The sequence below is a fragment of the Phalacrocorax aristotelis genome, chromosome 5 (assembly GCF_949628215.1).
Source record: "Phalacrocorax aristotelis chromosome 5, bGulAri2.1, whole genome shotgun sequence".
Classification (NCBI taxonomy): Eukaryota; Metazoa; Chordata; class Aves; order Suliformes; family Phalacrocoracidae; genus Phalacrocorax; species Phalacrocorax aristotelis.
In genome coordinates, this window is record NC_134280.1 from 32,751,611 (window position 1) to 32,766,208 (window position 14,598).

Genomic DNA, 14,598 nt, shown 5'->3' on the forward strand with positions numbered 1-14,598 from the left:
CTCTGCCTGAAGTCTCAGCTTACGTGTCATCAGAGCCTGGCTGATCCCTTTTGCTGAGTGCTGGGTGTACCTGCAAGTGGGTTCAGAGGCTAATCCAAGTCACTGGGGGTATTTGTTCCTTGCCACTGGGTCGTGTTGCCATTCAGCTTGAAATTGAGGAGTTCTCTCCTTTCCTGTTTATTTTATTATTTAAATATTATGATAAATGTACATGAAATTGAAATATTTTGGTGTGAGGGTTTTAATTTCATAAACATTCACTGATTCTTCATAGCCGTTAGTGTTAGGTTTGCTGTAAGTCTAGGAAGTACTAATTTTTATTAGCGTGCTAGTGGGCATAAGATTAGAGAATTGCTTTAAATGATTTCTTTTGCTATAGAAAAATGCAGAAATGAGACCATCTCACTCTTTGCTAAATTCTGATTTGCTTGAGTCTGGCAGATGAGGGAGAAGGGAACAGACTCTGAGGTCTAGTGTTGCATCCGCCGGTGGGGAATAGTCTGTGGCCGTTCTGTCATGAGCTGGGAAGGAAGCATGCTAAATGCTTCACGTGAAATGCAAAATTCCCCCCCCCCATTTTCAAACATCCACTGCAATTCGTAGGTCTGCAAACAGTTGTGATAAAAGATGCTGCTTTAGTCCTTTTTCCACTGGAGAAGTGGCAAGAATGAAATTTCAGCGTGAATCTTTCTCAAGGACATAAGGGATTAATATGTCTTAAAATAGACACCATCATCCTAGGAAGGTATTTTCCACATTTGAATGTGATGAATTTTGCAGTGAAAAGATTGGGATACAATGGTATTTTCTCTGTTCTTCCAGCTTGTTTATGAATTTTGAGATAACCTGTTTACAAGATAGTTAAATTCTGCAGAGTCTTAAGAACTGTTGTGGTTTTACGTGCCTAAGAAGTCATGCATGCTTCCATTTTGCAGGATTATTTTAAATTTTGGTGATTGTATAGCACCGCTTTTTTGCCAGTGGGACCATAAGCCAACCTGGAGGTGGGCAGTGAGCTTGGAGAGGCACGCACTGTCTTCAGGAGGGGTGATGGTGGAAGTGGGGCCGCTGCCTGTTTCAGCTGTGTGCCTCAGGGGATAGGTATCTCTGTAATTTGTCCCCTTCTTTTTCTGAGTCTCCAGCAGCAAGGTTTTTGTTCTTTAATTTGGCAGATTGTGTTCGGCCAGCTTGGTTAATAACTTGGATATTTGCTGCTGGGGGTCCAGAGCAAACCTAGCCAGAAGGACTGAAATTGCCAGCTCTGGACGTGTAACAGAGCAGCTGAGCATATGCAGCGCTCCCTCCCACCGACGGGCAGTGACGCCAGCATTGCCAGAGGAATGAGCATGGCATATTGTTTCTCCCGTATGCCTGATTATTTATTTATGCATTCAGATTCATAATAGCATAATAACAGACTTGAAACAATAATTATTTCGCTTCTTGGGTGGTTAAAATTAACTGTGCTCGTTGCGTATTTAGTCAGTAAAAAGACACAAGATTTTTCGTAATTGCCTAGAAATTCATTATCTGCATAATGTTCTGTTTCTAAATGTGTATTGCATGACCATTAATCTGTGCCAACAGCAAGTATGCAGCAATATCTGATGTAATTAGTTTTCCCCTTACATGCCAAGGAGAACATCTGGGCTAATTGCATGTTGATGACAAAAGTTGCCATTCTAATGGGGGTCCCTGTTTGTGCACACACACGCTCATTATACGTACAAACATAGTCATGATTTCAGTTTATCCTCAAGCGAACTGATAGTTCTTACTAGTGAGATACTCTTGGTGATTTATTACTGGGGTCATATAATGTCTGTGGGCAGCAATGGTAAAAGTTAGCAGGAATAATATGTTTTCCTTCTAAAGAGAAAACAAACCAACCTGTAAAGCCGCTTCTTCTGTTTTATTTTTCCAGCCACCTCTGGTCCAAGCGATTTTCAGTGGTGATCCAGAAGAAATACGGATGTTGATCTACAAAACTGAGGATGTCAACGCCTTGGTATGTGACTTGGCATGTTATGTGCCTGTGATACGTAAGCTCCATGCTTATGAACTGTTGCAATGACAGTATTAATCATGTCCTTAATAATTAACACATAACAGAATGGCAGTTATGGAAGTTAGAGATTTAGTGCTTCAGTGGAATCCTAATTAGTTGTCTGAAATATCATTATCTCTAGCAGGTGACTTTAAATTTTCTAAGTGTATGGTAATTATTCCAAATGTGCAGGTCAGTCAGGGACATTGTTTTTTCTCTTACTGAGAAAATGAATGAAAACTGCATATTTTTACTCTCTCTAGAGTTTCCTTTTATGAAGAGTATTTGCAGATCAGGAGCTGTTATTCAGCATTTGACTGTACTTGAAATAAAGCGTCACTGTAGATCTCAGCAGTGAGAGTAAGGAAGCAGTATCTTGGCCACGATTTGCCCACAAAGGAATTACTCTTCTGCAGATTGGCTTATTCTAGCCAGAACAATGGTAAGCAGCTGTAAACAAGTAGGAGTTAAGTGTTTTGGCAGTGGAAAAAAAAATATCTCCATTTGAACTTGTTCTTTTTGCAGAAGTGGGGTTTTTCCCCCCTTTCTTTGATTTTAACTTAAATCTGTACTGTTAGAAAGGAACCCTGCCAGTCCTGACTACACTCTGTAGCCTCTGAAAGTGGTGAGATTACAAAGCAGAAGCAGAATAGCTGAATGGTGTTTTCCAGGGGTTTCCTGGACTTCTGAATCAACCTTCCTTTTCTTCATGTCCTTCTCTGACATAAAGCCATCAGTTTATTCATAGCTAACTCCAGCAGTTTGTCTGGTGTAGTATTGGCACTGCAGCTTTTGCAGGCAGTGGGGTCCAAACACCTGGTTCAGAGCTGCAGAAAGGAACTGGAGGAGTGATCCTACAGATCTGGTTAACTGGGGCTCCACTCCATTTGCTGTCAAGTGGAAGGAAAGTCTTGCTGCTGTTTTATAATGGGGAATCTGATCAAAGAAGACCTTGACGTTAGGCTTCCCCTGTGATTATCAGTACCTGGTTGTTTTCTTGGAAGAAGATCCTACAAGTGCTAAAGTGCTTCCTTAATGTATCGTCTCCCCTGAGTTTCCTCCTTATTTGTTTTACCTGGTGGTCTTAAAATAGCAAAGAAAAAAAACAACAAACACGCCCCCACCCCCCGAGCTAGATTAACATGATAGTCCTAAAATTTCCTGTGTATTTCATGTTGTTTTTTCAAAATAGCATTTCCTGTACAAAGTTGTTGTAGGCTTCTCAAATCTTTTTATATCCTTTGGCTGCAAGTGTGGTAGTGATGGTTGCTAGGGAGATGCTCTCAGCTGTCAGGTGCTATATTAAATGAAGAATATGTATTTTATAAATGAGTACCATAGTACTTAATAGTCATTGAACTTGAATGGTCTTGCCCAGAATCCTCTTTAAGATGCTGAAAGTCCATCCAAGAATGCTTTGCCTGAACAGCTATTTTGCCAGGAGCAAAACCCAAAGCTGTTCTTTGGAGTAATTAGAAATATACTGGTCAACACGAATTCTGAAGATTGTGTTCTGGGGAGTGATTGCAGGCAAGTCAAATGCTTAGAATGTCACTAAAGAACGATCAAAAGATATAATTTTCCCCCCTTGTGCTGTGAGCTGGCAATTTGCACTGCGTGCTTAGGTTTCTATTTTAGGGGTGTTTTTAATTGCTTCCATGTTAGTGTTTCTATAGCACTTGGTTGCTCACATGAGAGGAAACTCTGACACGGTTTGGCAGTGATTTGTCCTTTGTTGATCGTTTTGGTTAGCTGTATTTATATTGGAATAGGTCAAATATAGGTAGGACAGGGAAACAAAATAAAACTCTGTTCTTGCAGCAAGCTTTGGGAATTTCTGAAGTTTTAAAAATTGTTTTTTTGGAATCTGCAGCAAGAGAGGCATTTGGAAGGCAGAAGAAAAAAGTGTATGAGGAAACTATGCAAAATTAGGGATGTACATGCATACTTCCTAAGTGAAAATTAATCTTGGAGGAAAGAGATCAGAGCAAATAAGAAGTTTAGAAGGCTACTTTTTTTTTTCTCTCTGGTAAAATAATTAGTATCTTTCCAAGCCAGGGAGTGTATATTGATGGAAATAGCTACGTTCTGGATGCTGCTATAATTGTGACCTCTATTTTACAACAAAGTGAAAGCTGTAACTGTTTGGTTTAGAAGTGTGGTTTTAGTTCATTCTGCCACTGTAATCATCACTTTGACCTCTCCATGCCATGCTCTGGGGCAACATGATGCTACTTTTGCACCCTGAGGGCATGGACAGCATTGTACTTGGCTGGCAGTGAGCGATTCCCTGCCACTGAGTACTGAATAGGCACTGTTTGTGTGGGAAATGTGGTCTGCTTGTGGGCAGTGTTCAGCAGCCTGTTTTCTGAGGGCATTTGGGATATTGGGTTGGATCAGGTAGACATCCTCTACACTTGCCAACAGGTATATTTAGAAATATCAGGGCAATCATGCTATGTGGGTATAGGTGGGGATTTTTGGGGGTCTTATTTTTACTTTGAGAAGAGTGTGAGGGAATGACCCCCATAATCTAGGGATTATCCTGAATCCAGTGGTAACCCCTGGTTAGCTGGGATTCATAATATGTGCAGCTGTGCAGCACCCTATGTCTGCAGAGTCCAGGTTTTACGTGCGATGTCGAGATATTGTGCTAAACCAAAATCCTTCCTGTAAAATTTCCATTTTCACCTCAGTCTTCTGGTTTAGTTTCCCTTTAAAATGCTCAAACAAGAAAGGCAAAGAACCCTTCCAGTGTTCTTCCCCGTGATCAGTGCCATGTTTGCAAGCCAAACCAGACATTTCTTTCTCTCTGTTTTTACTCTTTATCCCATAATCCTGTGTTTTCTCTTGGATCAAACACTAAAAACCAAAATATATGCAAAACATTGATGTCCCCAGAATATCTTCCTATGTGTTCATGTGTTTTGGAAATTAATATACCACCTCATCCCACCAGTGAGACTGTTAAAGGCAACATCTACTTTCCCAAAACTTCGTTGCTTCTGTTTCTGCTGTTGGGGCATGGTTGCTGATACGGCCTTCTGGGCTTGATCCTCGTAGCCTCTTTGCTCAACACTTTGCCAGCTAGAAAAGATGATGCCTCTCACTGCTTGTCGGTGTCAAGAGCTGCTTGTGCAAATGCGCCCCCACTCACTTCTGCCAAAATGAGATAGGTTAGGAGAAGGTAATGGTTTAGTTGAATTTGGCTTATTTCATTAAAGCAGAGCTGCAGAGCCACCGGATCTAGGTGGGCTGCAGTAACTCCTGGTGGGCTTGAGCTATGTCGAGGTGTTGTGACCCTGGGCATCACCTGACTGTTTCTATCAGTAGAGCAAGTCTGCAGAGGAAGGGGCATTGTCACCAGCAGAGATTGCAAGGTCTTACATGCAGGACCATCTATTTAGAGGGTAGTTTATTACAGGATTAGGAAGGCAATAAGGAAGTCCTTATGGAGAGATACGGATTTATGCTGTTTATTGCTTCTTCCTTTCATTATCCGATTTGTTAAGGCATAGATTTGCAGGACTGTCTTTGTTAGGAAGATTCAGGCTTTTTTTCAGGTCTTCACACAAATACAGAAGTTATATATATTTCTGTAATATTGCTAAGCACGCTTTCTGACATGGTATGAGTGCTTGCAGGTACAAGTGCACAAATGTTTAGGATTGTGAGTCTGAAAGGCTTTGCATCCTTGGGATAACTAATGTGAAAAACAGTTTGTTGTTCAGTTTGGAGTGACATGTTTGACCTAGGACTAAGAGAGACCATAATGTGGTATTTCAGTAATCTTGGGAACCAGATGCTTGTCTCTGCTGTCGTCCAAGGAGCGATGATTTTCTTTTTGGCACTGTGGAGTCTTGCAGGAGAATAAAGCTATTCTGGAAGTAAATGATCCTTTTCTAGATGTAGTTCTGCTGTGCTGGAAAGTATTCTGGAGGATTTAGTCAAGAACTTGAAGGCTTCTGCTTTTACACAGTATGACAGTTTGGTACTAGGTAATAGCTGTGTTTTCAGTGGGTATTTAGTTTCTAGTACTGCTGTTTGATATGCTGTTTATTTAAGTGGGAACTGATAGAGAATTATTTTTTCTGCAGAAGGAAATTATGAACAATTCTCAGTATGTAAGGAAACTAAATATGAAATTGCATTGATGTTTGCAATGCAAGGTAACCAGCATGACTTCTATTTCCAATAAATAATTTTTCTTTTAGAAAATAAATATAATTTTTTATATTTTATAAAGATGATGTTTGAACTGTGAAGAAGATTCTGCTGGAGTTTACTGAGAGTCAGAAACATTCTAAGTTGCTTTGTACAGCATGCCAGTATACTAGTGGGTACTAAGTTTTTATATATATATATATATATATATAAAAAATCTCTGTGCTGGTGTCTGTCGTCAGTGTCCTCAAAATGTTTGAGACAGTTAAGTATGTATTTAAAACCTTTAAAACCTCATGGCAGGGTTCATCTGTAGCTGCTTTATTTTCTCCAAAGCAGCGTCATCCTGAAATACCTGAATTTTCTAAAACTGCTTTTCCCATCAACTGACAAGTGATGTGTTCCCCCATGCCATCACCCCCCGCGCCCCCAACATTAAAATAATTCCATTAATCAGGATAACAGTTTCTACAGTCTCAATCTAGGCTTAGTAATTAATTTTAAAAGTTATCTTTTTCTCGTGTGAAAGCTACTGTCAGCCTCATGGAAGGAAAGTGTTAGATGGGGGTGGGGACAGGGAAGATAATTTTTCTTGTCTCTAGAAGATCAAAGTATTTGCCTCTTCCATCTCATGGGCACTTGGCCATTAAAGACTCAGTCCAGAAAAATCTTTTGTTTCTGAGGCTAAACTGAAGACTGTGTTTTCAGACAGGAATTTCTGTGCTTGGTAATAGCAGAAGAGCGAGCACTAGGCATAAGTTACACAGCTTGACTTTCACCTCCCAGATGGTGCTCGCAGTTAAGCATTTTGTTTTGCTTTGTGAATTACAGGCTTTAATACAAGAATCTGTGAGAGGGAGGAAATCCTGAAGCAGCAGAGGTTTTCTTTGTACAGCATCAGCTTTTGGCTCTGAACGGTTGTAAATAGCCCAAGAAGTAGCACCAGCTACTTTGTGCTATTGAAATAAGGGCTTACATGTAACAACAGTAAATGGAGTTAATGAGCAGGAGGCTTATTTCTGTTATTGTTTTGGTTAGACTTGTATCAATGGAAGTTGTAGCCATTCATGGCCTCTAATATAGTTTAGTTTATTCTGCCACCCAGGCAGATTGCTGGCAGCTTGAAGGTGGTGGGAATCCAAACACTTCTTCCAATGAGACCTCATTAAATCAGTTTCTGTGGTGCATTAACTCCTCCTGTGCTGAACTGTTCCTGTTGGCTACTCAGGCAGTTTGGTGACGTAAAGAGGATACAGACATCTATTTTCTGTAACAGTTGCACTTTTATCTTAACAGTAAATCACTCTGTCCCAAACATTTTCTGATCTGAAAAGCTGCAGTTGATATAAAAGTTCAAATCCGTTCTCTCCTTTGAGATATAGGCTGTGCTGAGGAGAAGCTGTTGGCCTTTTTCTTAATGTGCCTGAATATTTTGCATATACTGATATGATTCTGTTCTGCTAGTCTTTGTATAGTCTAAGGCTCTGATCCAATAAAGCACTTAAGGACTAACTTGAAGCCTGTGAAGGGCCTTATCAGTGTCACCGTGATCACTTGAACGGTTTAAGCATGTGTTGAGTGTTTTTCTTGCTGAGGCCTTCTGTCCTTGATTGCCTGTTTGTTAAATTCTTAATTTCCCTTATCTGTACTTTTTAAAAAAGACATGGAGCATTGTCTTTTCTGTGAACTAATACAAGTTGCTAATACAGTTTTGGGGAGAGAGCGTTTATATCATCTCAGCATGATTTTCTAACCATTGTTTAGTTTATCTGCTGTCTCTTACTGACCTCTTGTTCCTCTGAGAACTGCACTTGAAGGAGGTCTGATTATTTGTCTTAATTCTATTTGTAATCCTGTTGTTATTTCTTCTCCCCACCTCCTTTCCTTGCCTTGATAATGTATGTTCAGGTTTGGGGTACTGCCAGACCTTTCTCTGAAATTACAAATTTTCTTTTTAATCCTGTCGCTCTGTTTGTAGCCTTCAGTCTTTAGATCATCATTGATTTACTTATTTGTTCTCCTTTTACTACCATCATGCCGCAAGGACATCTGTAGCTGAACAGACATTAGTGCACAGGCGAGATGCAAAGCCAGTGAGCTATTTAAGTCTTGCTGAAGTGGTACACGGCTTTGAGGAGGACGCAAGAAGTGTGGTTGGACAGACAGGCAGATGTCTCAGTTCCTCTGTTTCTGTGTCAGCCTTGTGCAGAGCATAAACAGGAACTCAAAGATGTTCCTCCATTAAGTTGCTCAACTGCAGGTGTTGTATGTGCCAAACGTCGCCTGTAGGGCGCTCTTGCATGTTTTTAATTTTCTATACCACATGTCAGGTTTTGTCATCTGCTAATTCACATGAGGGGGAACTCTGATTTGTGCCTGGTTGTGATGAATGGAGAAATTTTAGGTATTTTTCCTCTGGGAGAAATTAAGCTTAAATTCAGCTGCATGATCAAACCCATCTTTCTCTGAAGACTTGATTCTCACTTAATTGGATAGGATTTTGCATTGATATTAAAAAGTGAAAACTGAGGATACTTAGAGTTATTTCTGTTACAGAAGGATAAAAATTTTACTTTTCTATTTCATGTCCTTTTCTCCCTCAATTATCAGATTTCCATCAGATTTACAGTTTAGTATAAAACATTGCTTATAATCAATAAAGCACTGGATAGCCTTGGTTCCTTGATACAGAAAATGGGTTGGTCTTGTATTGTTAGCATTCAGCTTCAAACGACGCTGTTCTGTTGCCAAACTTGGCTGTGTTGCAAGAAGCTGCTGCAAAATTTATCACTGACAGGCACGATAGCTCTTACAAATACTATACTATGTTAAAGAGAGATTCATGCATTAAAATGAACGGGAGGAAAAAAAACCAAAGCAAAAAAAACAACTATTCTGGTTTTGTACAAATGTTTGATCAGTCTTAGCATATTTTTCCCATGGATAGCCTTAGGATAGGTAATATGAAGCAATACTTATGAAAGGCCTCGTATGCACTCTTGTGTAGCCTGTAAAAGCTAGTCCATGGTGGATTACATCTAGGAACTGAGCACATGAGAACCCAGCTTGTGATTTCAGTTCCCAAGCAGACACTGCTGAACAAATGCTGCTTAATATTGTTTTAATTTGCCTACCATGTGAGGAGGTGAAGTTCTGTTTTTCCCTCTGACCTGTGATGACCAGGGTATCATGTCATCTGTCTTCTGAGTGTTTTGTGTGCGTGTCCCCTATGTAAGGTCAAAACCCACTGCAGCAGAATTTGAGGGCTACATACATCATGCATATTTGAAAAAACATACGAATCTAAAAATTAAACGTAATTTATTCTGGTGATCGGTGGCTTTGGTCACTTTGAAGATAGTCCAAAACAGCCTGTGGTTGATGACCTCTTGGGCACATAAAAAGCGGTATTTTTCTTGACAGGCTTGGAGATGTATTTACACTCTCTCCCTGAAACACCAGTAGGGTTTCTGTGTTGGTATCTTTTGCAGGAAGTGTTGAATCTGTTGCCATCTTACAGTATTTCATGCTGGTAGGTTGTAACTTGCTAAGTTTGATTGATAAGTCTCTTACAACTTTTTTTTGTATTAGTGGTTAAGAAACCGAAATGAAATACATTTATGACTGGAAATTCGTTGAATAGCATGATTAGCAGTGTTGTGGTTTAGCGGCAGCTCAGCCCCACACAGTCGCTCGCTCACTCCCCACCGGTAGATGGGGGAGAGAATCAGAAGGGTAACGCTCGTGGGTTGGGATAAGAACAGTTTAATAATTAAAATTAAAAGAAACAACAGTAGAAATGCAATGTAAAGGAGAACAACGAGAGGCGCAAAGGCCCGGGGGAGGGGGAGGGGAGGGGAGAGGGGGAACAAACCGCACGCGCCGCAGCCGCTCGCCGCCCGCCGACCCGACGCCGCGCCGCCCCCGCGCTGCCACTGCCCCCCCCCTCAATATATTGGCCATGGTGTCACATGGTATGGGATGAACCTGCCATTGGCCAGTCGGGGTCAGCCGCCCCCACCATGGCCCTGCCCCTCCCAGCCCCCCCTGCCACGGCACGCGGCAGAGTGCGGGAAGCTGGAAAGGTAGCCGACCCCCACAGTGAGGAGAATTAACCCCTTCTCAGCCAAAACCAGCACAAGCAGTATTAGCAGTTTTTGTGATTTTTTGTTGCCTATATTACAATGTTTAGTGGTTTCTTTTAAAGGCTTGTGTTCTGCAATCATCTGAATAAAGGAATAAAAGAAGGGGTTTTTTTGTAAACACTGTATTTACACCCCTTGAAGTTAGAAAAGAAAATCTTGAAAATGTGACTCCCTAAGGCTGAAAATTACAGAAATTACATAAAAGTAGATGTATTTCAAAAGTTATATATATGATTATTATCAATTCTTCTAAGCTTAAAAGAGACAGACCTGACTGGTAATATTTTCTTTATTTGCCTTTAAAGGTCAGTCAAGGTGTGCACAAGCTCGTTTCGGGCTGCTGTAGGCAACCAGGATAAATGGTGTACAAGAGCCTTTGTAGGCTAAGAGGATTGCATCTTATCCTTGTGTGTGGTTCCAAACTATTCTTCAGAGATATCCTTCTGAAGAGGCTGTTGTCATATTGTTGATGCACGCTGCATTACAAAGTTTGATATCCAGAAGCATTTGGATTATGTCATTGCAATACTTAGAGTGGAAAATGTTTCCAAAAGAGACCCAAGGATCATGTCTTTCCTCATTTTAGATTTGATTTGATTCAATCTACCTGTAAACAGGATATCAGAGTAAAGACAGTGTCTCTGTAAGGTCTGGTGGAACCAGGTGGTAAAAAAGTTGAGGATTATTGGAGGAAGTGTGTTGTTCAGACCTTGAATTTTGTTCTTTCACTGGTTGGGATTGCATTTCTAATTATAAACAGAAATACACACTATATACAAATCCATTGCTTTTTAACACTAACACTTGCAGTTATTGACCATGTTTTATAACTGGACAATCCATGGTTTTGTAGGATGCTGAGAAACGAACTCCTCTTCACGTTGCATCATTCCTGGGGGATGCAGACATCATTGAGCTTCTCATTCTGTCAGGTAAGGTAGTGTCCCTCACTGTTATTAACTGGTAAATCAGCTAATTTCAAAACTACAAGGAATATCCAGTAAAGCATATATGAGTGAGCTTTGGGCAGTGCCTATTTCTGAGTTTGATAGAGCTGGTTGCATTTTTTGCAAGCTTAGAAAATATATTTAAATTTGGTGATACAGTTCTAAAACATGTGCTGTGACTGAGCAGAGTTAATAAACAAAGCAACTAGTTTTTAAAAACTTCTAAAGCATTAAACTGACAATATTTGTGGATTCAGAAACTTGCTGAAATACATATTTGAAATGTAGGCTCACGTCCTGGTGTACAAGCCAAGAATTGCTGTTAAGCAAAAATTGTTATGGAATAGTAGCAAAAAAATTATGAATGGATCTGAATGAATTTTAAGTGGTATTTACATTAGAAACATGATTCTAAGAGTCGGGAAGTTGATTTGGAGAACAGAAACTGTGTAGTAGGGTGTATCTAAACAAAAAAATAAAAAAATATTTCCAAACTGTTGTAGTGACAAAACACATGATCAAAATACGTCAGAACAAAGCATAAAGCAGACATCTCTTTCTCTCAAGAAGTACACATAATTCATGGCAACCTCCTGGATGTGCTTGCAGATTTCAAAGGCAATGTTTTTCTTAAATGGAGAACCGTAAGGGTAAAGCTTATGGGGTCTTAAGAATGTGGGATTGAAAGGAACCTTATGGTACAAACATCTAACCCCTTGCAAGCAACCTTGCTATATGACTGGTTTCACAAATTATTAGACTGCTTCTTCAAACGAGTTGCATATGTTTTTTAGAAAGTTATTTCAGAACTATCAGTCCTGTGATTGCGAAGCACCTTCGAATTTCCAACCTTGAGTCGTCAAATAATTCAGACTGGAAGGTTTTTCTAGAGGTTACCTGATCCAGCGCCCTGCTTAATTGCCTGCTTGATGAGGGTAACTAGTAGGACATACATCATACATCAGATCTTTCTGCTCTAACCCTGATGCCAGCAGAATGATTTAAATGAACATTCCTTTATTGACGGGTTACGCTTGGGTGGGTTTTCAATATGCTAAATGCAAAAATTATTTTCTTCACTAGGAGGTAAGAATTAATAAAATTCATCTGTGCATGTCGTCGTGCGGTGTGTGTTGTTTGTCACATACTGTTGTTCCACTGTGGTGTGAGAAGACTGCAGGAGCAATGCCTTTTTTCAAGTTTTACAAGTAACAGCACAGGCAGTATCCACATAAAGAGAAAGGTGAAAATGTTCTGCTGATTTCTCCCCTGAATCCCAGTAGCATCAAAAAATGTCTTGGTGAACATTCTTGTTTTCTATCGCGTTCCTAATGAAAGAGGGAGACTTTCTAGTGTTCTTCTGGGACACTTTGTGGCAGTCAGGTGCTAGAACTATGTCATCCATGGGCTATAGAGTTTGTCTGGTCAACAGCATGAAGTGTGGGTGATATATATCTCGTGGGTTTTTTATACATTGAAGTGAGTGTGAAAAACTTATAATGTGAGCTTTTAAAAATTGGACTTTGTGTCAGTGGGACTGTGCTGGGGTTCAGTCTGCAGGAACTGTGTGGGTCTTTCCCAGCATAAGTCAAAATTAATCTTGCGTTGCATATTCTACCAATTCATTGTCCTTTAATCTCTGAAGTATCGTTACTTATGATAAGCATCACTGCTTTTATCCAAGAGTGGGTTTGGAGGTTTATGAGGTTTGGAGGAGCAGATTTATGAGTTATTATAAATACCTCTTTGTTATTGTGATCCATCCATGAACTACGCTCCAAAGACATCAGCAGTATCTTATCTTTGCTTCAGCTCTTCATTCAGTAAACTGTATTAGTAAAAGTGTATCATAAAAGATTAATCTGATCATAAAATTTAGTTGCATAAGCAGAAAATCTTTGTTGTCCGACTTAAAAAGAGAGGGTGTTTTCACAGAGAGAGAGCACAAAAATGCTTGCTGTTGGCATCAGACAAGAATATTCTCAGCATGAGTAGAAGCTAGGAGGAGTAGCAACCCATTGCATTTTGTACAGGGCTCAGGAGAGAAATGAAATGAAATATGCACATTCTGAGGTTTGTGGCCCATGAACTGGTGGCAGCACAAATAAACGTAGTGTCTAATGAACAAAACTTCTGCCCAGGTGGTTGGAGACAGACAAGAAAAGGCTTTCTAGGTAGCCGTTGAAATGGAGTATGTTTGGAATTGATACAGGAGAGAGAGTGCCAGATCCCTCAACTGGTGTGAATCACCCCAGCCCATTAAATGTCAGAGCTAGGTAGATTTATACCAGCTCAAAGGTCTGATCCATAATCATATGGTACAAACCAGGGAAGTGTGCTGTGTGGTTTTGTTTTTCCAGGCTAAATGAATGCAGGGAGCTTTGAGCACTTCTCCTTCACCTCCTTTCTGTCAAGAAGGAGAAGGACCAGGGTAACCATCTCACATAAATGAAGCTCTGTATGATGACATAGTCATGGATGTGCAAGAAGAACTGTCTGGGCCAGTACAAGCTCCATTCTCATTTGTGCTGGTGCCTGTCCCTGTCCTGGGCTTTGAGCTGGTGCCTGAGGGAATAATGTTTGAGCTCAGTCCCTTACCCCTTGTTCCCCATTAAGGAGCTTGTGATCTTGGCAATATTACCGTGCCTTACTATTTCAGAAGGCTCTGAACTTCTTGGCAAGAAGTTTCTGCACTGGTGGTGTACATGCAATATTGACATCTGTCCTTCATAAATTGCACAATAGCTGAGGAAAAGGACAAACCCCAGCATGCTTTGGAAGGGTTCCTGGTAAGCTCTGCCGCATAGATTTGGAAGTGAGACTCTCACATGCGCAGCAGGTTCTGAGCTGCCCCTGTTGTGTAGGCAGCAGGGGAAGGTGCTGTGTAACCTGAACACACATTCAGGGCTTCCTCTTTCATGGTAGGCTAAAGAAGAGGTGGGTTGGAGAGGCAGCCTTGTCTCTGCCTTTCCCATTGTTGGGGGTTAGGAGTATCCCCTTTGGGTGAAAGCTTGGAGGATGCCCCAGGACCATCTCTTCTGTCCTCCATGAGTGACCCAGGATGTGTGTGCTCCCACCTGGTGGGATCCCCAGGCCATTTCCCTCCCTAGCATGTGACTCGGACTTGCCTTTGAGGAGATCCTGCCTAACCTCCTGTTTCTGCCATGTAAGTGTTTAGTTCCTGTGTTTCACATCTAGTATGGTGTTGTGTTGCTCTCATGTCGTGGGTCCCAGTTCCTTCTATCGGTGGTGATGCTCTGTTGTTACATTTTGTTCATGCTGATCTTTGCTTTGT

At 40.7% G+C, this 14,598-nt stretch overlaps 1 protein-coding gene across 6 annotated transcripts in view; it reads left to right on the forward strand.

The window, feature by feature from the left end:
- ANKRD44 (ankyrin repeat domain 44) overlaps positions 1-14,598 on the forward strand; it is a 147,017-nt gene that overhangs the window by 64,089 nt on the left and 68,330 nt on the right. For all 6 annotated transcript variants that reach the window (XM_075093887.1, XM_075093885.1, XM_075093886.1 and 3 more), the window contains exons 2-3: positions 1,925-2,008; positions 11,210-11,288. In XM_075093887.1, coding sequence (XP_074949988.1) covers positions 1,925-2,008; positions 11,210-11,288 — 163 coding nt within the window. The remainder of the gene's footprint in view (positions 1-1,924; positions 2,009-11,209; positions 11,289-14,598) is intronic.